Source organism: Monomorium pharaonis, chromosome 7, assembly GCF_013373865.1.
Source record: "Monomorium pharaonis isolate MP-MQ-018 chromosome 7, ASM1337386v2, whole genome shotgun sequence".
NCBI lineage: Eukaryota > Metazoa > Arthropoda > Insecta > Hymenoptera > Formicidae > Monomorium > Monomorium pharaonis.
In genome coordinates, this window is record NC_050473.1 from 14723429 (window position 1) to 14750642 (window position 27214).

The 27214-nt window shown below is 41.7% G+C and overlaps 1 protein-coding gene across 2 annotated transcripts in view; it reads right to left on the minus strand.

The window, feature by feature from the left end:
* Window positions 1–927: 927 nt before the first annotated feature.
* The window catches only part of LOC105836400 (neurotrimin), a 147947-nt gene continuing 121660 nt past the window's right edge, over window positions 928–27214 (minus strand). For both annotated transcript variants that reach the window (XM_012680402.3, XM_012680401.3), the window contains exons 4-10: window positions 17052–17210; window positions 13266–13394; window positions 12833–12970; window positions 7430–7579; window positions 6552–6590; window positions 2026–2094; window positions 928–1832 (exon numbers count right to left, since the gene is read on the minus strand). In XM_012680402.3, the coding sequence (XP_012535856.1) occupies window positions 1672–1832; window positions 2026–2094; window positions 6552–6590; window positions 7430–7579; window positions 12833–12970; window positions 13266–13394; window positions 17052–17210 (845 nt within the window). In that variant the 3' untranslated portion in view covers window positions 928–1671. The remainder of the gene's footprint in view (window positions 1833–2025; window positions 2095–6551; window positions 6591–7429; window positions 7580–12832; window positions 12971–13265; window positions 13395–17051; window positions 17211–27214) is intronic.

Consider the following 27214-nt stretch of genomic DNA (forward strand, 5'->3'; position numbering starts at 1 on the left):
CTTGATAAAAATTTTGATGGACAATTCAGAATGTTTACCGAAATTTTGGGTGCAAATATTCAAGCGATGACTATTAATATAACGCGCCTCAGATTTTCTATGAGATTAATGCTAGTTATTCTTATGCACACAGCAATCGTCTTAAGTCACGAATCAAGAGTTATAGAAAGTATGTACAACGACGCCAATCAATGTCACTGCGTCGAGACAGCTTTAAAAAATAATTAGTAATTTATTTGAGGAGCTGTCTACTTAATGAGTCGCGTTGCTATAATTCAGTAATAAATATTTAAGTAAAAAAATTGTGTCGTTTTAAATGGAAACAAACACTTCTTAAAGTAATATTATAATAAAGCAACATTATATGTAAGAAAAAAAACTATTATCTTTATAGTATTGAAAAGTATCAAAGAAATAAAATTAGGAACTAATAAGTATTCTTAATAATATTCTTGCAGAATTGTGTGTGTGTGTGTGTGTGTGTGTGTGTGTGTGTGTATTAAAGATATATAAGATATATAAGAAAAAAATTCAATTAAATTATAATAAATAAATAAAAAGTTACATACAAACCTTTGTATTTTGTTCTTACACGTATAAATTCTTTAAAATATATCTGATAAATTTGCGAGTGTGTGAAGCTTAAAGCTGCCCGAGCAGTTCATCCTTTACTTGAATTGGACAGTTCCGTTCTAGCATAGAGTTCCTCTAATAAGCGTCTAGACAGTAAGTGCCTTTCCCAGCAATTGGCGTAGCCGCATCGTCGTGTCGCTGCATCGTTTGGTTGTCGCTTCGTAATAGTCACCCGACATTGGGACACACCGTTGTTCGGATAGCCAATTAAAAATGACGCGACGAAACAGTACAAACTGTCCATCGTTCATTGCCCCGCTTCTCCGCCAACGTCCATTTCATCTCAATAGACACTTTTTTTTATTTATTTCTCGTTGTCAGAATCGATCGATCGAGCTTTGTAGGTTGAAAAATGCGTACTGTCGATCGATAAAAGATACTGCTTACACATTTATCATTTCATAAAGAATTTATTAGCTATATGCAATGCGTTATCTTTGTTACATAGAATATCACCTACCTATAGTACGTAGAAATAAAATCACTGATAATGGATAGATACAAGTTTTCTTTTCAATTTAGAGTTAAGCTAGATAGAGGATAAAAATTAAGAGCAAAAGTAACTAAATATGCATTTTTTCCGTTGGAAAAAAATCTTGATGATGTTTGAAATTTATGATTATTTCAGTTAGCTCTGTAATGTCGCTAATGCAACCGTAAAATAAATCAGATGCATGTTCCCCCAACATTGTAACGCGTTTTCGGCCGCATGGGGTAGATTTGGGGTAGGTTTGCACGCCAAACTCTGGTTCCGAAATTGTCCGTAATGACTGTCCCTTAAGTCGTAATCCTCCCTTCGCGAACTCCGCCAGTGAACGACTAGCCAGGGCCGCCACTAACGCTATTTATATTATTGTTATTATTATTATTATTATCCTATTGTTTTAAGTTTAAAGTGGTCAACGCAGTCCTCGACGATATTCATCCTCGACGGAAGTCCCTGAGCGATGGATTTACAAGTGGATGTACAAAGTCATGATGATGGTTCGATGATCGAATTACGCGTGCGATGGCGTGCAGGACTGTCGTAGGTAAATCTCAGGCTGGATGCAACGTCCGTATCTGCGGATGATGATGGAGGCACAGGCACAACGCGACGAGGATCACCAGCAGCAACGAACTACCGTTACTGGTAGCGCTCGATTCATCGTAGTCCGCTACGTCGCCGCCGTTCTGCTTACGACCTCGTAGTTCCAAATCTACGAGGGCAGAGATTTCGAGACGTACAATTAGAACTATCAGGAAACTAGAAGTTTGCGTTTAAAGATAGAAACGTTTTATTTTCTGTGATGAACTAAAATATTTTATATCCCGCGATATCGGAAAGACCAAAGAAAAACGCTGAAGAGCAATCATCTTTGTTGGAATTGAATTCTGATACTTAATGTGTACCTCTTTCTTTTAGCATATCCTGATTACCCTCCAGGATGTTATTGTTCCCTGAATTATGCCTTGCTTTACCTGCAAACAAAGCAAAATTAAACGATATCGTTCCTCGAGGCGAAGTTGATATTTTGTCAATATTGTCTAAATTAATATTTACCAATACTTCTATTCATAAGCTGTACCTAATTATGGATATTCCGTTTATATTCACCTTTAGCCAATACGAATAATTTTCCATTAATGTTAAACTTATTAATTGACAATTGTTAAGTAAATTCAGATCTCAATTAGTAGTATTTATTTAATAAATTTACTCTTGTTATGTAAACGTGAGAAATTCAGTGCTGACCTTCCGTAACATAAATTTATGGATGCGAGATTATTCAATTGATTATATCTCAGTTATTTTCCCATTCCGTCCTCTTTGATTAATTGATGCCCGCTGAATGTCTTTAAAGTAATTTGTTTCGATGTGATGTTCCGGTGCCGAACGGTGTCCGGTACATCACGAGACTACTAATGACAACGGTTGTTAAATCAATTGCCGGAAAAGTAACAATGACAGTAAGCACGAAGACAGAAAATGATTTATAAGGCGGGTTTATGTGACGGAATAAATACATCCAATTTAAATAAATAAAAATGGTGCTCTTTTACATATATCGGACAGTGACTCAATCTCGTCCTTTAAAATAAATAAAAAATATCCCCGAGAGAGTTTATATTGTGCTGATAAAAAAAGAAGCCAAATTTTCGTTCCTTTCGCAGAACTGAGACAAGTTTAACCTTAAACAACGATACAAAAACGAGGTAAAGTGAGCGCTCTGTCGCTATTGGAAAAGCGATCTAGCGTTTTACCTGCGGTGAGAGCGCTAGTTCGTTTGTCTCTGTGAAAAATGCGGCTTGGACCGTGTGTTTTCTCAAGTAATGGGAAGAACGAAAGAGAACGGGGCCGTTGACACTCGATAGAGCAACCCTGACGCAGATTGTGGAAGGGCTTACGGTATGACCAACGGCATGTTTGTCTCCACGTTGTTAAGTTCCTGTGCGCGGACGTTTCGGAAACGCTATTTTCGTCTATGTCAAAGAACTGATCCATGGCTCTATCTGCGTATCTCTAATATTTTCTCCACGGAAACGTATCGTCAACTAACCAACGTGTGGTGATAAATTCCATTAAAAGTTAATAACCGGACGTCCAAATCCGCTCTGCCCTTAGCAGAGACATCAATAATGCCGTTTCAATTTTCCATTATCACGGAGGAGAATCATACATATTACAATGTTTTGCACGTTTAACTGCGATATATCCGTATCGTTGGTGTATGTGTATATTTAAGCGCATGTGGCGAGGTGGAAAGAGTTCAATAAAATTGACCGAGGACATTGAAACCGGTCTCTATAAATCTTCCATCATGCAACGTAACGTCGTCTCCCAATCTGTTGGCATCAAAATATTTTACATATATCGATTTCCGGTCGCCGGGCGAACGGGAAGTCGCGCCGAAGACGGGTCAATAATAAATCCCGGATTTTTCATTATGATGGCGCGGAAGATACTCGATGAAATATGAAAGCGAGTTGCTTTTACGAGCAGCTCGCGCTGACATCACTTTCGTGTACCGATTATTTATTGCTGCTAGCAACGCGCGCGGCCTTCGCACTACTAATTATGATTTCTTGCGCACGGTTACATAATCGTACATTGGTCCAAAAATATCGCTTCAACACGAATGGGCTAAAATACGTCTGGTGCGTCGTACAAAGATAACGTTGCGACGAACTGATTTACGAAGAGACGTTAAGCCGCTATGCACTAACTCAAATTAATTCATGCTTATATTGCGTTTATATCCCGCTATATCCCTACATGTCGCGGCGTCTGCATGCATAAAGAGACTCGTGATGAAATCGTATTCGCGGCCGAGTGGAGTCCGCGTGGCCGTAAAAACATCGATTAGCCATAAAACGAAGACGAGGCGAGATGTTTAAAGTTTTCCCGTTGCGAAATGAACCATTAAAGCAGCGAGGGAAGACTCTCAAGCGCCTTGGAGCTATACCGCGACCGACGAGAGTGCCTTAAAGCACGTGCTTCAAAGGCTGGGTTTTATATCGGCGTTTTTCATCCTGATATAGTACGCATACACGGTAGTTATATTACATTACAACAGGTGTATGGTCAGGAAGACGAGCGATAGCGAGTGTGTCTCGGTAAACATTTTTATGTATTTCATTTTCCGGCCAAGAATTGCGAAAACTGATAACGCGCAATCGGTAGATTACGATTTGCGAGCTACGTTCAATTTTCTCGAGAGTATTAAAAATCGGATTGGAAGTTTACAAAAATATAACCATGCATGTATTGTTCCTTTGTGCGATGTTTCAACGATGAATAAATTTCGCGTCAGAAAGAGAAAAAGCTCAACGTAGATAACAAAATACTTTACGTGCGCTTAGTTAATACTCGGGCAGAGCACAACAAAATACAGCGAAACGCGGTATGGCACGGCGCACTGACATGTAATTTACCATCTCCTTTGAGGGGCCGATGTATTGTTCCACAAAGCTCTTCCCGTATTATTATCTCTTTGAATACATCAGCGTACTCGAAATACCGCGTCGAGAGAGAAGAGTCTTTCGCGAATTGGTACTCTAAACGTCTCTGCCCGCCATTTTGTCGCCTTCGATACTCGTTTGCATAATTAAAAATAAATTCGGTAATACTATTATTATTAAGAACGTAGAAAAATAACTAAATAAATAAAATATTATGTAAAAATTTAAGCGATGAAATAAAAATTTTATCATTAATTTGTAGATATATGCGGTTTATTGCTGACACGTTCGAAAGTGAGGCTACTTAAGGGAAAAGTATGTTACCCGCACAGCCATAAGACGTTAACGCAAGAGAAAAGCCGAAGGAAGGGTCCCTTTGCGGGTAACTTCGGCTTTGCCCTTTTCCCATCGCGATGAAAAGCAGGTTGGCGCGATAGGTGCAAGAGCCAAAACGTTATTCATCCGGGTCTCTTTAAAAAGTCGTTTCTCTCTGTACGTCTATCTCCGCTATCGCAGATGCGCGCGCGGACCTCGGTGCATTCTGCACGAGCTTGCATGCGAAGCCCAGCCGCCGACTTTTGTACGCGTTCCTCTCGCGACGGCGGCCTGTCGTGCAAACGAGACGGTCGGTCGGTCGGTCGGTCGGGTTCGCGAAACCCGACACGACGACGACTCCTATTCATCCGCGATTTCACGCTAAAATAGTGCCGACCCTCTCTTAAAGCCTCCACTCCGCTTGACGATGGAGAAGCTCGAAGTTGGTCGGATGGAAAACTTGAAATGCCTTAACAAGCGCATGCGACACAGATTCGCACAAACGTGCGCGCTTTTGTTACGTACCCCGCGGTGAGTCGTATACGCTTCCCGCATTACGATATTGTTAATAGAAATTACAATCCGGGAAATCGCAGCGACGTTTGAGAGCGTACCGGAAAATAACAAGCGTTTACACTGCCGCATCCACTGTTAATATGCTATATTCTCAAAAATTATTTTTGTTTTTCTGATAATTATCCGTGCAGAAAAATATAATCTGTAAAGCGCAATGTTTTAACAATTAATAAAAAATCTCATTTAATTGAAAAAATGAGATTTTACAAAAGAATATATGGAGAGGACAAGAAAGATGCAAAATGACGTCATTGCTTGGCTCTCTTTGAGATATGTTACCAAATATAAATGTGTAAACTGTATATATATATATATTTTTTTTGTGTTCAATCTCATGTTTAAGAAATAAAACACCTCTTGAAAATTTTATGACTATCTTTTTTTGTAATATATGTCTTCTCTTACATCAAAAAATATTTCTTTCAAACTTAGGATCTCGTACAAGAATACGTATTCCTTGGATTTTTATATCTCAAGAAAAAAAAAATAAATCAATGTCGGACACTTGGATGGTGTCCCTCGTAACAGACTGTACGACTGCGAGTTCGATACAGTTGCACAATGTCGAAAAAGCACATTTGTTCCTTCGGGTTCGCTGAAACAGAGCGTACGATGCGCGGATCGCACAAACTGGCTACTCGATCTAATTAATCAGCGACCCGTTCGTCCGCCACAAGTACACTACGCTTCATCATTCAAAAAGTACCTCTCAATACAAAGCGAGTAATAAGGGCGAACGATCGATTTATATTTCGTGCAACAAAATTGAAATGAAGCGGTTAATTAATTACTGGCTTAGTATCTCTACGAAGCGATTTCATTCATGATTCCATTGAAATTCATAAAGCAATTTTAAAATTAAGTCGCGAGTCTCTTTATCTTTTTATATTCGTAAGGGTTTCCCTTCATTAGTGCAAACTATTTAGTCTTGTTGACGTAGAAATTTCTTAAAAATGAGTTCACTAAATTATAACGTATAATTATAATATATTACGAAGTCCTATACGTAAATTTCATTAGAGTTACTTCGCGCAAAAAAAAGGTTATGCTTCCGACCAATTACTTAAGTAGAAAATACTACTTACCTTTGTATTTGGTGCTGTTGGAATTGGAGTTCGATATTGCTGAAAAGTAAATAACAGCATTCAGTATTATTCAAACGATGCAACATCGCTGTACTTCAAAGTGACGTCAAATATCTAAAATGCGAACTGAAGAATCTCTCGAGCCGGGAAGATCTTTGGAAGGATGGTTCGAAAAGGGCTGCAGCTAAGAAATAACGAGGCGCGCAATAACGCGGATAGTCTTTTCAAGTCACACTCTCTAACTCGCGACTTTGTTTATGCATTGCTCTAACTCGCAGAGGTTCTAACTCCTTGTTATCTTTCACTTTACGGGTGCAAACAATTTCAGCAAGACTCACGCGGTGCTACGCCTCGCGCTCCGTCCGTTTTCAGGGCGGGCGATTCGCACACGCACACACACTGACGGATATTATTCGCAACTGTAAGTATAGCGCGATAGTTGAGTGCGCCCCTCAAGAACTTCCTCCCCGGACCGTGATTCCGAATCGTAGACGTCGCCGTGCAACCGCCGGAATATTTTTGCGAAATATTGTTTTATTCATAAGCACGAGCGCGTTTTTAAGAATATAAGGTCTGGGCCTGCCTCGTGTCGGATTTCAGTCTCGCTATCTCGGTAAAAATTCCAACTATTTTAACACAGCTGCTGCTTAATAAGCTACAGCCAACGCACGCGCTACGCGACGGAGCCGAGGCGCTACTTTGCCGAATCCCTCGTACCCTCCTCGAGAGAACTATCTCGTGTAAACAATGCAATTTTACTTTAATTTATTTTGCGAAATCTCCCCGCTAGACAACGGTCTGCAGTTTACGACGATCATTACTACACGTTGCAGCGGAGGGAAAAAATTTTAGAGCCGAGATGCCATAATTATACTTACGATAGACTTTAATGCTGCCGTCAGTGTCGCCCAGCGAGTTTCTGGACACACATTTATACGAGCCGTAATCCGTTGGACTAACGGAGTTTATCGTCAGCTTCATGTGTATTTTGTACGCGTTATCTTTCAGCACCGGATCGTATTTTCCTCCTGCAACAAATGGCAATCCCGTCAGTGGTAATGCGCGCGGTGTGCGCAGTCTACTCTATTAACCGTTTTTTTTTTCCATTATTGTTAGAATAAATGATAAATTTTGTAACCGCGCCGGATTACGGCGACCGAATTAGAGCGATATATCTGTCCCCTTCAAAAAAGGGGGGAGATTAATATGTATACGTGAACATTATATCGGTGCTCTTTGTCCCAATTCCAGAAAAAAAAATCACGCTTAAATCAACCAGACGCAAGCACGCATACTGAAATAAAAAAAATAAATAAAAAAGCAAAACAAAAAAACATTCGCTTTTCCGTCATGTGCTGTCAGTCACGTTTGCCCAGGGGTTACCTGTCATTCCCCTGACGTGATTTACTCTTTCGGGTGGAGCTTGAAAATAGAAGTACGACCGGATCGTGGGTATTTTTATCGGAATATGCGGCGGTAATCGAGGGCTTTTAAATAACCGTCTGTCCTTCGCGCATCCACGGTATGTGGGTCAACCGGCGCGACGACAATACGAAAAATCTCATAGAAACGACTCACTCGCAGTGCGCCTTCTGGACAATAGCAGGCACGGTTGGATGAGGAAACCGGAATTTAACAAAGAGGTCCGCTGCCTAATTATTTCCTGCTGAAGAAATCGATCGAGCGATTTGATAAGTGGCGGATGCGATTTATTTATTTGGACGTCACTCGTGTCTCGTGGAAACTTTTTCTCTCACGTCTCGTGATTGATTTTGCAGACGTGGCTTTTTCAACTCACCGGAAGACTGTCGTGAAAGTTTAAGCAACGATGTAACGAAACAGATACGTTTTCCGTTGCACATAATTAAATTTTTTTATCGCTGTAAAAGACTGACGTACGATCCCGAAACTCAAACGGAAGTTCAAGTTTCTACATAGCTATTGCTTACCTGTCACTCATGCGTCAACAAACGTGACTGTAAATTAACTTACTATATTATTGTAAATTTTAAATTGCTTTTGTGTCGACATATGAAATCCACGGGCATAATAGATAGAATTACCGATGTTTTTTACATGTTTTTTCACCGAAATAACATCCCGCATGGCAATCATCTGATAATTTTGCAAATATCTGTTTTTTTCTTAGCGCTATATATATAATTTGTCGATTTACGGCTCCTATCGAATCCTGTAAGGGTTCGTAATAGCGTGAAATGGTGAATATCAACGATCGCGCGGGAAGCGCATTATCCGCTCCGAGTCTATTCTGAACGAATCCAAAGTACGACGTTCAGTCCATGATTGTATCCCTTTTATTGTTCCATTTTGCATTCTGAGCCGATGCTTTTCGCGCCCGACACCACCCGGGGACGCCGTTTGGAATCTTCTTCTGGACCGAGAACCGGAAGCACCGTTGAATGGCGCCGCTCGAAACCGAAATCACGTTAACTTAAGACCGCCACGCGCGTCGAATACCGAAATAGTCGCGACATATACGGCGCTACCATCTCCCGACCTGATTGAACTATTGTGACGTTACCTTCGGCAGAGCCACGCGGGAATTCGTAGACGACTGTCGATCTGAACGGCCGTTTCCGACCCGAAATCGAACGCCATTTATTACGGCGCTGATCGGCAGAAGCGATTTGCCGGCCGTTTTGATAAAACGCGGGATCTCAGATGTTTGGATTGATTATGCGAGCTACGTCACACGGGCATAGAAATCGCCTGACCCTCGATGACGGTGACTTCAAATTGTAGCTTCGGATTCAAAGGTGATTTCCGGCGTCTTGAATGGAGAATATACGTGTACGGAACTCGTTCCAAGTATTGAAAAGCGAAAACTATAAGGAGAGCTACGAAAATATCTATCGCGAGGATATCAAATCTGGAAAAGCAGGATTGACTCACACATATTCGATCACAATATCGAATCATCCCTGGCTGCTCGATAAAACGTAGAAAGAATTTCTGGATTATGCCAGCAAACTCTTATACCGAGGATTTATGCAAACTGCCTGAACTGCAATTTTATCGTCCTGCAAGTTAATGTTTAACATTTGGCGAATATAACGAGCAAAGCGAAATAACGTTCTTTAATACTACTCGAGCCGACTTTTCTACTCTTTAAGAACTCTAGCAAATTGCTGCAAAGTCCTCCTGTACGAGTACCTTAAAAAAAAAAGAAAAGGCACGAAACTTTCTTTCGCGCCGCGTTTCGTAAGTAAGAGAAAATTATTGAGATGACACAAATGCTTTTGTAAAAATTGCTCGCTCGATGTTAGAATTTGGATGTCAGTTCGGGTTCGTTTGTTTCCGAAGGAAAAATTCTATTTCTATTGTGCTTGTTATCACCACAGGCGATTTAGAAACGATTCAGCGCGTTTGTATAGGGCAAAACTTGAATTATACAGAATGAGTCGCTGGAAAATGTAGGTTATTGAAACCGCCTTGACATAAATAACACTATGAATACTGATTTACATAATAAAAATAGTTTCATTTATAGATTTTTATAAAGAAGTTCTTTTCGTACTATTCGTTCCATTTTTAACGTACCGTTAACAAAAATATCACGCAAGCCAAGATTCGAAATTATGTTCGTCATTATCCATTCTACTTTATATATCACATGCCAATTTGCGCAAAGCGATCTCTTATGTACGCATGTAGGTCGCAATTTGATTGTAAGAGAGATATATAAAGCCGAATGATTCGCTTTCTTATTAGATTGACCAATCGTTTTCCCTTCGGAACGCCACCGGTATTTCTAGGTTTGACGTCGCCACCAAGAACTATTTCCGATCTAAACGGCGAGTTCGACGCTATCTGCCGTGGCATCGATCACGGTACGTCTTGTTAAAACGCGTGAAATCGCCTCCAATCATTTTTCCAGTCACGCCATTCGTGCATTCCGCGTGTGCTGCCCTCCTCCTCCTCCTCCTCTTGCGATATTTCTCACCCCCTCCGGAGGATAATCGCCCAGGACGAATGTATTACCGCCGTTGTCTGTCGCGTCTCCCATCGATATAATCTCGTAGAAAATAACTTAACGGTCCGACGACAGAAACAAACGTCAGCCCGTATTAGCTTTGATCATGTTTGCGACCAATAGCCGTGTGCAAAAAAAGGAGAGATGCGGGACGAGCAATCTCGCGGATTCTGACATGAGGCGGTCAAAAGCGAGCGGGATGAAATTTTCACAATCACACAGAACCAGTCCGCCGGTTCTGTTTATTTGAATGCTTTCAATTAGACGCAAATGGAAATTGGCTGAGAAATGAAAGAAAACACAGGATGCACGGGCGTGCAATTCGTATGAAACGTTTTCGTCGCCCCGAGGCTAGCCCCGGCCGTTCGTGCCGAAGTGCACTGCGCTGTAACGAATATGTAACCATAAAAAAAGGGGGACAAATAAAGCAACCCCGTACGGTTTGGCTCTCTCCAAAATGTATCGACTGCGATCTTCCTGGATGATTTGATCGCGTATCCTAAAGTTTCGCTCAGCATTTTCCATTGCCGTTATCGTGACGGTGGATCAAAGTAGGTTTCTAAATTTTAGTGGCGTTCGTTGATTAAAACTTCATACTATTTACTCGAAAAAAATCTTCCACTTTCCGTATCGCGTAATTTATCGGATGGCCGAGTGAATTTTATACGCAACGGGTGTGTTTACGTGATCAAAACTTTTATCCCTCCCGTTTCGCTTTACTGCTATTAATCCCATTACTATTGATCAGCGCGCGCTCGGTATTGCATAAAGAAAGATATCTTTAAATTCTCTCCTATGAATGAAATCCTTTAATGCCATTTTATCCATGAATCTAATCTAGAAGTTAATTCCTTAAATGAGTTTCCACCGGAGAAACACGGTGCTGCTTTTAATTTACACGCGGTTCGGCCCGCGTATATCTTCGAAATAAATGCAGGAGGGGGGGGGGAGGGGGAGGGCAATATGGCGATTACAAGAGGCAATCTAGTTTTTAATACCGTTAGATTTATTTATTTAAGCAGTATCAGCCGCGTACGCGCGCGAACATCTCGCGCGGCTCTTCTTTCGGGTCGTTTATTCGACCGGAATTAGCCTCTGAATAATGCATGCGAATCCCGGTAGCACGTTAAAGGTATAACACGATTTTATCTGGCATTTATGAGGAAGGCTAAGGACGCGACGAGTATGTATATGAGCGCCAAACACGACGAGGATCGTCCTTTTCTGCGCCGGCCGTTATTACATCGCCGCCGTGGTTAGCATTTGCATCTGTATCGAACGCAATAATGTTGCGCACAATGTGAGTTTTGACCCCCCCTCTGCCGCCCCGCGATCGTGTTAACACGTAATCCCGCGTCCGAAGATTTCTGTCAACTGTTTAAATGGAAACTGTGGAAGGCCGTAAGCGTGTTTCGTATAACCTACAACAACGGAGAGATAATTATGTTACCCGCGGAGTGTATAACACGCGATTTCTCCCGCGTATATCGAACGTACAGCAACAGGGGAATAAAGTTACAAAGGCATACAAAGAATGTAAGAGTCATAATAGTTAATGCATCGTTGCGCGTCGCGCCTCTCGACTGTTGAACGTGTAATGAACGCGCGGCTACTATGCGCGTATTTCATAACACGGTTAGTTCTTCGCCGTAAAAGCACGGCGTAACCGCGCAGCTTCCTCCACCAATTGAATGCATCCGACGGGAGATGCGCGCGCGCGCGCGTGTATGTGTGTGAGTGTGATTACTCATTGCGATAAGCGAAAAAAATACGGATCCGAAAGGGATCGATGCAAAGTAGTAAAGCCTCCTTTTACAGACGGCGCATAAAGCAGAGCGAAAACGCTTATACTCGCGCTTCGCCGGTGTGCGTGTTTATGCGTTCGGTATGAAGCTTTCATTATTCAGAGGGTTCGTTACAACCAGTTATTTTCCTTCCTCGCGAATGCACACTACGCGAAGGAATACGCGTCGGGGGTGTAATTATCTCTCTCTCTCTCTCTCTCTCTCGCGGAGTTACATGAATCATCAAAAAATGCTATAGGTGCGTGTCGTGAACGGTGCATATTACAAAATTGTAAAGTCATCCTACTTTCCATCGGGTCATGACTCTTTCATGAGATGAAAGAGTCTCTTTCGTTATGAACGACCGCCATGAACTTCCAGTATGCTCAATTGTAACATCGTCTAATAAAATATCACGTGGTAAATGCTCGTTACGATTTTACCGCCGACAAGTGTCGCGTCTAGTTTTCGCTTTACCTAAGGCGAGCTATTAAAGGGCTCACCTTGCGGCACAATCTTGTCCTGATCTCTGGTCCAATAATTAATTGACTTTGGGAATGCTTCGGAGTGGCATTCCAGAGTCAATTTCTGACCCTCATGGGCACCGACCAACTGATTCTGAACCCAGATCATCGGTGGAACTGAAACAGTCAACGTTGACGGTGGCGTGTACACAGAACTTTTAAATTTCAAATTATACGTATATCGAATATATATATTTTCTTCTTTCACGCTTGATTACATTTCCATAACTCTTTTTAATAATTACCCCTTATTACAGCTTCATGAACACAAAATGCCATTCCATATTCCCTCTTTTTTCATATTATATCTCACGCGGCAACTGATTATTGATATCTTATTGATTCATTTCGAATGGCAATAGAGAATCGAATTTAATATAAAATAAAATTCACGAGATATGAAGATACGTACAATGCACGGTGAGCATTATTCTTTTGCTGACAGAGGGTGGCACGCCATTGGACGCGATGCATAAATAGGAACCCATATGTAGTCGGTTCACTTTTGTGATATTAAAGCTGGGGCCGTCCACGCTCACAACTGGAATTAGAAAATTAATTATAATAATAAAAGATCGTGTAATGGACAGAGAAGCAAGAAACATACGTGCGTATAAAATATAGAAGTTTAATCACATAAAATAGAAAAGTAGAGAGATCAGGATAATGTTATCTTGTAATATTCCGAAATAGTCCAAATAAAAAGCTGTACATTATAGATTTACTGTCAGAAAAAAATTCATTTGTCGATAAATAACAAAATGGGTTGGAGATTTCATCGAATGAAAAGGGATTACAACTGCAGGCTAGAAAGGTATCAATAAGTTTGCAACGAGAATTTCTGTGCGAAATATGATCGATGTTATCGATGATAAATCGAGGTAGATGTAACTTTTACGCTGTGACATCGAATGCTTTTGGTGTCAATCGATTTTTCCATGAAACATGGAACGTCGGACCTCAGTGGAATTCGCCAAATTTTTGTTTTTTATTCTCGGGGATGTTACGGTTTCCGGGAATTTCGATAAAGTTATAGCTATAGACAGTTTGGCGCATGGGAAAAGTGCGTGACGCCCGATCGACGGACCGCTTTGACGTCGATATTTTTATTAGCACTGGCAGAATTGCCAGTTCGAAACTGCAGAAATTTCTGAAAATCTTCAGGATTATGTTCCATTAAAATATATCGTTTCGCCTCTGAAACATATTATTTTATAGGTCGGTTTTTTATTTTCAATGCGATGTCATAGAAATATAGAAATAAAAAGGAATTAAAATATTTGTCCAAATAAAATTAAAAAAGAGGAGCAAACGATGGCAACAGCTAAATTAAATATTCCGATACAATTCTATTTAATTCGATCAATGGCACGAATCGAGATAACGTTTTTCCACACTTTGCATTAGAAATTTTACCGAGTCATATTTTTAAACGTGTTCGTCCACCTCAGTAAAGTTCACGAGGCACATTCGTGCAACTTTTTTGATGTCAGTACTGCCACACGCGACGCGACGGAAATTGGTTGCCGAAGTTCCATCACTTATATACGTTTCAATTTGAAAACGGATTGAGCGCGAGCTTAAGAGGTTTTGTACGTATAAGCCAATTCTCGGATGCAAATTATTACAATTATTGCGCTTGAAAAATACCGCACGCGAGAAAAACATCCCTCCGGCACTGATTCGCATCGCGCGCACAGTGGCAAAAACTGTATGCAAACTTTTACCATTTTATCAATGTAACCATTATCGCCCGCGAAGAAGGACCACTTTCGCGCGCTAAAATGCACCGGGAAAATGTGCAAACTGTTTTGACGAACGACCGCATAATGCAGCAGCTGCGGGACTCGATTGTGAGCTGCTCCGAGCATGTGTGCAACTCCTTCCTATAAAGCATTTTAAATTATACTAGTACACGGACAATGCACACGATAATAAATAAAACACACTGCCGACTACTGTAAAATTTTCTGAAATTGTTGAACAAAGTATCTCATAAATTCCCGTTATTCATAAAATGCATTCAATAATGCTGTAGTGCTAGTAATGGAAAAAGGGAACAAATATATTATAAAACTTCTTGATTATTTAATTGTATATATTCAATTAATTTCATTCAAAAATAAAAATTAAAAAAAAACGGAAGGGTGAAACTGGTTCGTATCTTTCCAATCCGCACGTGTTCGAAATTCAAATAGCAATTTACAGAGAGCCCGTCAACTCTGGCAACAAACAGTTCGGAGACTATCTACATTACGGGGGACCCAAATTTAGTTTACTTATCCGAAAGTTGAAAGCTGACTATGTCCTAGCACTTGATCACAATTAAATTGGACGGTACATCTGCGCTCTCGCATCAATGGCAAATTAAATGTCTTATAAGAAAAAGCCAACTACCTACATCGCGAAGGTTAAAAACAATAAATCATGCACGAATGAAAAAGAATTGCGCGAAATGTGATCCGGGAGTATTGCGACATTTCCATACGACACGCGACATCAGACGCTAATGACGCTAACTTTCTCAAGTTCGGGACCCGCCGAGACAAGATTACGACGTGTTACACCGAAGTTCCAAATAATTCAATAATGCTTCATAGTAACAATGTCTTGATCATAATGCCATTAAGACGAACAAGATCACTATAGGACGCCGAGATTTTTTCCTTCCTTATACCGCCAAGCATCTGTCGCAAAAGTGTCGGCAGCGACACAAAACGCCTTGGGGGAAAAAGAAACCTATTACGCGAGAACACATTCTTTCAAGAAGCGGTCAGCTTCTCGTGTCCGTTCGGAACGAATAAGCCGGCTACCCCGTCACACACGAGGCGACTCGTGCTGTCACTCTTCCCCTCTCCGCGCCACTATACTTTATCGGATTAATGGCGTAATAGCGAAACTATGGAAAGCGTAATCGCGGTTTAAGATCGGTCCGGTTGTTTATCGCCTCCCTCGTGCCGGGATATACCATACATACTCGAAAGCTGCGCAAGCACGCCGCGCCGAAGCACGGAGTCGCCGTATCGTGTGTTTGCCAATTTCAATGCAAATATAGAAGATCTTCCTCTCGGTCTCGGCAAACGTATCACCTCGCTCTAACCTATTGGCCTCGCCACGCGGTGTGTTTGCGCCCCCGCCAGCGAGGACCGCCACCACGCCGGTGGCCCGGGCTTGATACGGCTCGAATGCACCTCGCGCGCAGTTTAGCCCGAATGTATCTCCGCCGCCGAGCGTAAATCTTTTTTTCAGGCGGTGCCTTTACGGCGCACCGCGCGCGTAACGGGGCGAGCTTTTGGCGCGTTGCCGCCGCGTTTAGGGACGTTAAAGCGTTATTTACTCGATCCGAGTTACTCGGGTTTGCGCGAGGCGTCCACCCAATGATATCTCCCCCGGAAGCGTCGCCGGGCGCGCTCATTTATCTCTCAGCGACGAAAAATAATCTCTCTGCAACGTTAAATTCGTAAATATTTTAAACCCGTCCGCGCCTTTTCAAGCGTCTACTAGACAAATTGAATTATACTATTTTGAAAAGAGTCGTATACATCGCTTTTGGCAAGTCGGCTATGAAAGTTACAAACTTCATAAGCGAAGTTCTACCATCGTGCGCTTACATGGTACGCGAGTTCACGGCTCAGCACGTGAGTAAAAGAAAAAAATTAAGAGAAAGGGAGAAAGGCGAAATCAACGTTTTCATAACGGAAATATCAGTAAAATCCGGCACACAGTGGAAGGAATATAATGCAAAAAAGTTTATAAAGGCCACGGAGGGAAGCTAAACCGTGGCCTTCCGAGGCGAATGTGGAACGCGGAAATTTTGCGATCGTCCGACGCGGAGCTAATGACACATAAAATACTTGGTGCATTCTGAGGCGAGCGTTTAAAGAGAAGGGAGGAGGAGGAGAAGAAAGATTAAAAGCGTAATCCCGAAAAGGACCCTATCGCGAACGATCGGCGAGTGCACTCCGCCGGGTATCAAATGCCGCGTCTTTCGCTCGTCGTATTCGATTAGCTCTCGCTGTAACGAAGCGTTCGTCGCGACGAAAGGGGCGAAACGGGCGTCCGAAGTGAACCGGGGAAGTGAACAGGGGGTGACGGCGACAGAGAAAGCGAGTCACCTTAATTCTGCGAAATTTTCCCGGCTTTATCACCGGCCTGACTGCGAATTACGCTCGTTCGCGGGCAGCTCGTTAAAACTCACCTTCCTCCCCGTTCCCGAGCTGAATTTGCTGACCGTCCTCGCGCCGCCAGGTGATGTTAGGTGCCGGGGAGCCGGTCGCGGCGCAACGCAGAGTCACGTTTCGTCCCTCCATCACCACCATGTCCGTGCTGGTGTCGTAGTCCAGAATATCGGGCGGCACTGTCGGCAGAAAAGCGCGAACGTGAAAATATCGTATAATAAATCGGCTGGGTAACGCAAACCGTACGTGCATTATAAAAAAAGATTTCTTTGGGGGAAAAAAACAGGCTTTGCACAATCAGAGATATCAGAGAAGAGAGAATCATGCCTGTATACTGGTGTATATCTCACCCCCCATCCCTCAATTATCTCGATCATTTACGCAGTCACATAAAATTATTTTAGCGAAAACCATGATTTCAATTATGCTTATGATTTGTTTTCCACAAAAAGCAATTTATTTTAATAATAATAATAATAATCTTTTGAAAATATCAAAAATTCAACAGAATCACATTAGATAGAAAAGTATATTAAATCAAGGAAAGCCGCGGGATTGGATCGTTCTATATTTGTCTTTAATCCTCCTAATGGACGTGAACCTACAATCATACGATATCTAATAAAAGAGCTTACATTCGGGTATCTTGTTACCAGAAATTAGGAGATATCCTCAGCGAAGCGAGCACGGAGTAGTAAATCTGATCTTTACTGACGTTACCGATGCGGTATGAAAGCAAAAGAGAGAGAGAGAGAGAGAGAGAGAGAGAGAGAGAGAGAGAGAGAGAGAGAGAGAGAGAGAGAGAGAGCACAAGCTTTCGTAACACTTAGTGCAACAATAACGCCTGTAAGTTGCATCTCGCAATGGCAGTAAAGGGGAGGTCGACAAGTATATCTGTTAGTCCATAAATCAACCGGCGGGGATTAGCTCTTTGCATACGCGAAGGGTGGAAGCTAGCGAGCAAAGCTACTCTGCGCCGTTCACGTACAACGTACGACGGGACGACACGTGCGCGTACACGACGCATGCAGGCTGCACGTAATAAAGTAGACAACGATAACAGCGAGAACGAACGCATCCGCGTCATCTCCGGCGGAAGCGAGGCACCCCTACGAACGATGATCCGCTCTACACTACCTACCGTCCGAATGTCGGACCTTTCGTATACTCGGCCAGTAAAGAGAGCGAGAACCGAAGAAGACGAGGTTTCGGGTTTCACACACACATACACATACACACATACACACACACATACCTGGAAGCCGAGGGAGTTTCGTGGAGTTTAGGATAGTCCGTGGAATATGGCCTGAGCTATACACAACGCGCGCACGCACCCTTACGTATACTATCGTATTGCCTTGCTCGTCACATCCGTCATCAAAAATTCTCGAGTCCATCTATACATACATTTTTCGCGAGCGGAAATACGAAATCCTCACCTCGCGGGAGACTTTACGGGATCCAATTTTTCCGAGAACGCAAGCGCATTAAAATCCCGTGTATACAAATGCAGATCGTTGAAGCTTACCGACCGCACTACTTTCGCCCCGGCTCCCGCATAAAACGGCGGACTTTACGATCGCGATCCGGAAAGAATATCAACGCGCGACACGCGCGCTCTTTGCGGAAATCATAATCCCGAGCGTGGCCTGGTTATCCCGTAGCCAGGCTTTTCCATTTTGCTACACCCATTAAAGTCTACCCGAGCTCTCTTCCTTTATCTTCCCTTTCTCCGCCTCTCTCGCTCCCTCTTTCGCGCTCTTTCTCTTTCTCACCTTCTCTCAGGATAAACGCGTCCCTCGCGAGTAATGTCTTACTAGGTTCGCCTACATGCGAATCGGGGCTCGAAGGTTGCATCGGTTGCCGAAGGGAGGAGCAGGTTGAGGTTGACGGGGTCGATTTTATTCCGCCCTACGGCCGGAACTCGATTTGCGGTTGAGTGCCCGTATGGGTGATGCTGAATTGGCGGGTCAAAGCTACCTAGAATCTCCGCCGGCCACCAAGCGACCCCTCTCCTCCTTTCCCCTCCTTCTCCTCTAGATTCTATCCTCCGCACAATCGAATTTCGAACATTTGTTCGTTCGCTCGTTCGTTCGATCGTATGCATCTATTCGGAGACCACGCGGATTATGGCACCAATGCAACTTATGGCGCTACTTTATCAGCGACAAAACATAGAGTATACGTGTCATATACCAATATACACTGAAATGATATATAAATATGACAATACATAAGAAGGTAATAAGAAACTTTCTGATTGTCTATTAGTTTGTGAGTTTGTTAATGATAGCAATACAATTATCTCGCAGAAAAAAGCTTTACATAAAAATAGAATATGAAAAATATTTCATATATATATATATGTACATATTTAATAATATTTATATTACCATTAAAAAATATGAAAGTCATCACGAAAAAGCATTTAGATTTCCGATACAATTAATTAATTCAAACTTATCTAAACCAAATTGCAATTCAGTGATTTATGGCCGATTTCTCAACCGATTGCTCAAGCCAATGTATTCAGTGAAAACTTCACAACAAATTGGGCATTACCGCGGTTGCAATCCGCTTTTACTCCTCTATTCCACATCTACTATTCCACGTGTTTTGTAACCTCGCAGACGCCAAACTGCGAAACAAAACTCGGCGCAATCACTCATGCGGCTGTTACTGTTTACTACCACATCAATCTAGACCTGAATCTTAACTTGTCTTACTCTCGACTGTACATAAAGTATCATTTCAATACTGCTATCTCTAGCCGAATTCATCCTTCTCTTCAGATTTGTAGCAGCTTTTTGAATCGGAGGATCGTGTATACAAATGGTTAATGAATTTTAGAAAGCTTTACTGATAACGTTGCGGAAAAGGATTTTCGTTAGAGTTACACGTAGCAATAACGTACGCAATTGGAGTGATATTTTAACGAAAAATGGAAATATGTATGTTCGATCGAGATTAGATTGCCGATCGTTTAATATAGTAATGGCCGGCCCGGAGTTTCTGTTATTCCGCACGTTCGTTTTACGGTTTCCATCTCGCGTGCATTACGCGTCGCACATATTACGGTAAGCCGTCCCGTCGCATCCCAGCATCCATCATCCTCGCATCAATCCGGACTTAGTGCCCCCATCGTTGTGACATCGCGGATTATATCGGGATGACGAAACAATTTTAATGCAAAATTAACGCATAAACTTCCGTTTTCGCACGGACATTCGACGTGGATTCACGCGTGACACACCCCCCTCGATTCTTATTCGCACGATCACTATCACAGGTTGACGAAAGAAATGTGAAGTGCGCCGCTGACATCTGCGATTCCGTGCATATAGCGGTGTCTTATATGTGTAGCAATAACCATATGTAAATGAGCCTTGGTCGTTATAGTAGTTTTAAACACACCGCTCGGAATTACGCGTCCGGCGATACACTTCTGCCGCCACACAGTTTATTCACATTGTTCTGCATGCTGTGTCTGGTTATGATGCCCGGCCGCACGTGGATCGCGGAGAATTCTATATATTAAAGCAAAACCCTCGGTATCGCGTATCAACCTCAATCCGCCTCGGCCATCCCGTTTACCGGTAACAACCTCCGTTACTTCGAAGTCCTAGAAACTCGCCACTCCTCAACGTGACTGTGCACTTCGTTCGATCTAACGTTGTTTCTGCAACGCTGAAGTATTACCAAAACGAGCGGGATGACCTCGGTCCGATATTAGGTAACGAAGGCGCTCTCTTCAAATTCCCTTTAACATTTCCAAGTATAGACCGTCGACTTTGACATTCTGTCAAATTATTTTTCACGTTTCAGAAGGGAAAAAATTTGGTAACGTGCACGTCGCGCGTATTTCGGATTTCTCTATCGAGATATTTTTCCCCGTGTCCGCTCCACATTTTATCGTCCGATCGATATTCGTTTACCTGACGCTATAAAAGAGGATACTCGTGAATTTCTCGCTAAATGACAGCAATCAGACGTTCCGTCGTATTTCGTGCTTTTTGCGGTGGAAATCCTTCCCTTCTTCGGGCTGGCGCTGGTGCAAAAATCCTCAAGTGAGGTAGACTTGTATCAGGTATCAATCCAGTTCTATCTCTGTCCACCCCACCCCGTAACAACCTCCACCACACCAGATTCTCTTGGGCTCGGCCCTGACCAATGGCGCTCTCGTTTCGCGGAACGTCGTTTCTACCAATGCAACTGACGTTGAGTAGCGTGGGGTCGAGTTTAAAAAAGTGCAGTGCATCGGACGAGCGCCGCAAGCCGAGCGTGGCTTAATTTCGATGCGTAAATCGAACGGCCAGCACGAGGGAGAGAGGAGAAAGGAATGGGAATGGGCAGCGGGGAATGAGGGAACGTTTGCCTCACGTCGAAACACGACATGCCACGTAGCGAAGTTGGGAATTCGTTCCCGGTTCGGAAACGACGTTGTAACGAGTGCCGCCTGCAGGGCTATCGGGGCGGGTCTTAGTAAATCAGCTGGGGAATAGACCAACGGGGAGAAAAGTTTGGCGGATTTATCTGCGAATCTCCAGCTAAGCCCCGAAAAGTACGCGAACAATCTATATAGGCTCTACAGATGTCTCGTCATACACGACAAATTTAATCGTTAAAAAATAAATCAAATTCACCTTTTTGATAATTTCCCTACATACACAATTCTTCTCGTTTCTCCTTATATCTCCTTTTTCTTTTACGTCTTCTTTTTATCAGCGATCCCGGACTTAATTCTTACATTTCTCGCACTTTTCTTGTAAAACGTGATACATTAGTAACGCACAAAAGAGACGGGGGTTGTACATTTTTATCGGATCGCCGGTTCTGCAGGATGCGCATAGATTCAGCGAAAGGAAGTAGCAAGTTCTTAACGGAACTAAGCTGCGCGCGAGCCAAGCGGGAGTATCGGCGGTGCACTTTATCACAGATAAAATATGCAGCTTACAACTTTGCTGCCACCAACGAATCGAAGCGCCCACAGGGAGATATGTAGCGCGATTGCCAGAAGAGATTGGTTCGCAGAATTCGCTAACGGTAACTCAATATTGGGCCTCGGCAAACAGTTAGTTTGCTGCTGAATTCGAATAACGTATTTAAACAATGTCATCTGGCGGGTTATCGATTGCGGGATGATCTTTGATGATACTTTTGTCACCTTGAAACTTTCGAAAGCTGGAAAGGCGCAAAGAGAATCGCAAGAACATCCTTTGTACTTTGCGTACGCACACAAGTAAGCGAACAATTTTAATTTAATTTGTTCAAAGAGACAATTAATTATATGCGAAATTGCCAACTTTTTGCGAATTATTTACAAATCACAGCTCTTTATACGAAGAATATAAATTTACGCCGTGTCCCCTGGCGGTTTTGCGCAAACGCGTTAAACGTTATGCCGTTCAATGAACGCCCGGTATATTTTATAAAGCACACGCGTATTCGAGGGCTGCCCAATCAGGATGTACTACAAACCACTATCCGCGTTCGAAAATATTGAAACTACACGCTCGCACAATGCGAGCGAGCGAGAAAGAGAGAGAGAGAGAGAGAGAGAGAGAGAGAGAGAGAGAGAGAGAGAGAGAGAGAGAGAGAGAGAGAGAGAGAGAGAGAGAGACGGAAAAGAATAACAGACGTTTCTCGAGTATCGAGGGAAGCTAATTGAATTTATAACTAAACCACCTAAATTTGCTTTCGCTGTGCGCGAGAGAAGGTAGTGTTCTAAAATAAATGTAACTACCGCAGCTTGGACGAACGCGCGTTCATGCATCAATCGCGACCTAGCACGCGGCGCGCCGAGAAGCGCATGACGCCCGCCCTCGTGTCGACGCGCGCGGCGCGATTAACACGTATCGCGCGGGGCCGAGCGTGCTATAGGAACAAAGAGGGTTTTACTGGATCCGGGGATTTCACCCGCCGGTTTTGCATGGCCCGAAGATATCCGCGCGCGGGAGGGCGAGCGGGCGGACTTGGTGGACGCGCGATCAAAATAACGCGGGCATTGTACGAAATGCCATGAGAAGACACGCACACGCTTCATTGTGACGAGTATTAACGGCGGCTTTATTATATAGGGCAATAGAGGGAGTTGCAAATAAGTACCTGGGTACATTAATCACGTCGCGATTGTAATTGTTATTTGTTAATTAAACAGAATTCCGATCGGCTTGTTCGTGTATGTACATCTATAGCGTGGCAAAACAGTCACGCTTCTTTGTGCGAAAATTATTCACAACTAAAAACATATCACAGCGACAAACTTATATGGATTAGGTATATAATTGATATAAATTTATCCGCAGGCGATTACATAATTGTACAAAATACTGTGCCTCACTCTACCTTAACAATTATACGATAACGGATGATGGCGAACTTGGCCCCTAATTTCCAAGTGACATAAATAAACGGCAAAATTTGCACTTTCTCTCCGCTTGCGGATTTCAAAAAGCTTCCAGCAGCAAGCTCTATTCCATCATCCTACATAGGAAAGAGGATGATATATTATAATCGAGTTGAATGCGGATACGAAGGCAACGCTTTGACTTCGTTGCACTTTGTGTTAGTTTTTCGTTCTGATAAGCTCGTGATTTAAATCTGACGTCGATATCAGTCTACGTCTGCTTCTCGTACAGTAATCGTTAGAATAACTACCGTTCTTGGTCGCAATAAAGCACAGACGACGTCAATACAAATCTGCCGCGATAATCGGGCACTCATTGTGCGCTCATGCAGCTAAGTACGCGCGTATCGCTCAGTTAAATCGCACATTCGTGATACACCAACAAAGAGTGTTATGGTTGACGTAGCTTCGACTGCAATTTCGCCAACCAGCGACGCGTGGAGAATAACTGACAACTCTCGGGTAGGATATTGTACGAATGATTGAGTCACGAAATTTTTTGATTACCGGATCACCGCGTTGATCCCATAGAAAAGTTTATTCGTTATGCGCAGAGAGACAACTAAAGTGATATTGATGAGTCGTCAATAAAAATAATATATATATATATATATATATCCTACTGCTAGCGAAAATTATTTAGAGCGATATATAATATTTAAACCGTTTCTGTATAAATATTTAATTAACTGTAATACTTTTTTTATCCAAATGTAGGACATATTACTTATATCTTATTTAATTATTCATTTCACGTAAACATGATACTGAATTATCTATTTGAAAACTCAAAAAGCAATAATATTAAAAAATTATATTAAAAATTATAAAAGTTTCGTGATATGTATACTACGATTATAAAAATAATCCTGAAAAAAGATATGGCTGCTAGCTAGCAGTAAACACTTTTGTAAAATATATTTAAAAATATATTAAAACAGGTTAGCATTAAAATTATATTGTATATCCGATTAAAATTATATTGTATGTCCTCGTTAAAAGCATATTGATTGTTGTGTAATATGTTATAGCTGTCAAAAAAATGCTGCAAACATAAATTCCATATATTCCGCAGTTTATCTTTTGTACGAAGCCATATAATCGTCGATATCACTAACAGTGCAGTATTTTAATAAATAATTCGTGGATACAAATTGCATATAATACTTGAGGGAAACTGGGGATTTCGTTTTCATGAAAATACATTTCAGCATATAATGAAAGTGCAGCTACTCTTTGCACCCAGTCAACGTGTCTATTTTATAGCGGCGTTTTACGCACCCTATAAATATTGCGAAAAATGCATGATCGATATTCAAAGAGTTTTGTAAAGAGAGAGAGAGAGAGAGAGAGAGAGAGAGAGAGAGAGAGAGAGAGAGAGAGAGAGAGAGAGAAAGGGAGAAACGAAAAGCGGCCGCAAAATATTGTATTATCACTAGCCGGCCAACGATTGAGCTTGTTTCTCCACTCACATTTTTCCAATATGAACGCTATCTGCAACACGGACTGACACAGACCACCATCAGCTGATCGCGAGTTAATGCGTAGCTATTCCCACTCGTTAGCACGTATGGACACGCAACGCTTATTCGCGTGCTGGTCGGGCGCCTCGCAGTCTGAGCCGTATCGCGGCTTTTCTACTGAAAGTGGAAACCAGCGCGATCGGCGCTCCGTTCCTCGTGTAGCGCGTTACAGCTTTCGTTCGCGTACGACGTCGGGGAACAATTGGGTCGAATGGAAATAAGAAAAATTACGTGTAACGGGGGAATTTAATTAAAGAAACCAACTCCGGGGGCAAGAATTTAATCGGGATCCTAACAATCCTGCGGGACAGAGTATAAACCACGAAGAACCCTTTGTAATGTGAAATCGATATAACGCTGTTATTTGAATAAGAGCGAAAAGCTATCTTCTTAATAAAAAGGCCAGTTAACAAAAACAATGTTTTTATATAACACAGCAATGTGGGACACGGTCCGTAAAATTGAAAAATTGAAAAATCACTTTGAAAAGAGTTCTGTATGCTACTACAGCATTTTACGACTTTTATTGACACGTTTGCACAAAACAAACGTGCACCAACATTTCAAAGAGTAACCTCACGCGACGACAGGTTGTCAGTTAATTAGCACGTGCAAGCTTGCCGCGGTTTCCTGAATAATTCATAGCACGTTGCGTTTCATTTGTAGAGCACTGAGTTAATCTTAAACGATCACACAAATATACATGCGTGTATGTTTTTCCTACCAAAAAATTATAAGCAAAATTAAATGTGAAATATCTAAAGTGGGACACCTACAAAAAATGTGGTGCACTAGTTTGCACAAGATTGACAAATGTTTAAAGCTTAAACTGCGATTGTATTAATTTATGCGTACGTACGATTATAGCATCGATAAATATGGGCACTAATGAGTCTATACTTATTAGCGCTTCGACAGGATTAGGTACGTTATCAAATCAATAATATTAGCTGCGTCAGCGCTTTGTGATTATGAAAGTACACAACTGCTCCCGATAACACGCATCTCTCTCGCTCTCTCTCATGAGAGTATTTCAGTAATCATAAATGTGTGATTATAAGTAGTTAAATTATTAAATTGTTCATGGTATTATTGCGAATCTGATTTGGGCCTGCAATAATTGATAAGGCTCACGTAGAGAGAATATATTAATTTAAATGAAAGTTCACACATCAAATCTCTTATCACCTTCTTATGGAAATACTCTCCAAGGTATTGAAGCTTTGGTTCAAATTGCAGATATCTCTCAATTACGCAATTAAATATATCCATACCGTAAATATTCGAAAAATATCCATATCGTTCTCAATCTTTTAATGAATGAGTTATGCAAAAATTGTAATAAACAATGCATAAGCGTAATGTATAAAGCATGATAAAAATAACGACGACAAAATAAAGTCAAGTCTAGTATTAACTCCAAACACACGAAAGTACCAAGAAATACATACTCTGAAACAAAGGTTATCAGTTTATACGATATCTTTGGTCGGATATCGTTCGCGCCAGGCATTCACACGTATCCAGACGGGAAATAAAAATAGATGTATCAATTCTTCATAACCCTGACATTTATAGTTTTCAACGCTTTTCGCGAGATTTATTGAGGTAAAGAAATTTGCACGGATAATTTTCTGGCGTTGATGCAAGCGCGGAAATTCTTTCAAATGGAAATAACGTAGTGCGCCGTGTTACACATTTCGGCCTGCGAATTGTTCTTTGGTATGTCAACCGATGCGATGTGATGTAATCAAATCTATCATGTAAATCACGATATAGGTATCTTACTTAAAAGTAACTCACAAGTGAATCATGAGTATACATTTTTATTTTCCGTAGATTTTATGCAAATTGTCACATATTAAATTGAAATATTCAGTATATTTTGCTGTATCGTGCTGTTGAATAGAGTTGAATCAAAGTTATAATTTATGTACTTCAAATTAATTTAATCGTATCAACAACAATTATTTTTATCTGATGAAACCTCGAGAAATACCAGAAATTATTTATCGTCCTGTATATAGTAAACGAGTAACAGAGTTATTTTTTGCAGAATCGAAGGATTTATTGTGTCGTGAAACTTTTAACTTAAACGCGGATAGACCGCGAACTCTGAGAAAATTAAATTATAAGAGAATTTATTGATTGAAAAAGGGAAAAAAAGAAAAGCGCTCGGGTAATATCGTTCGCCAGGTAGAAACATTATACGCAACATTCGAGAAACATGTCGACATGTTGTCGCGCTACTGGT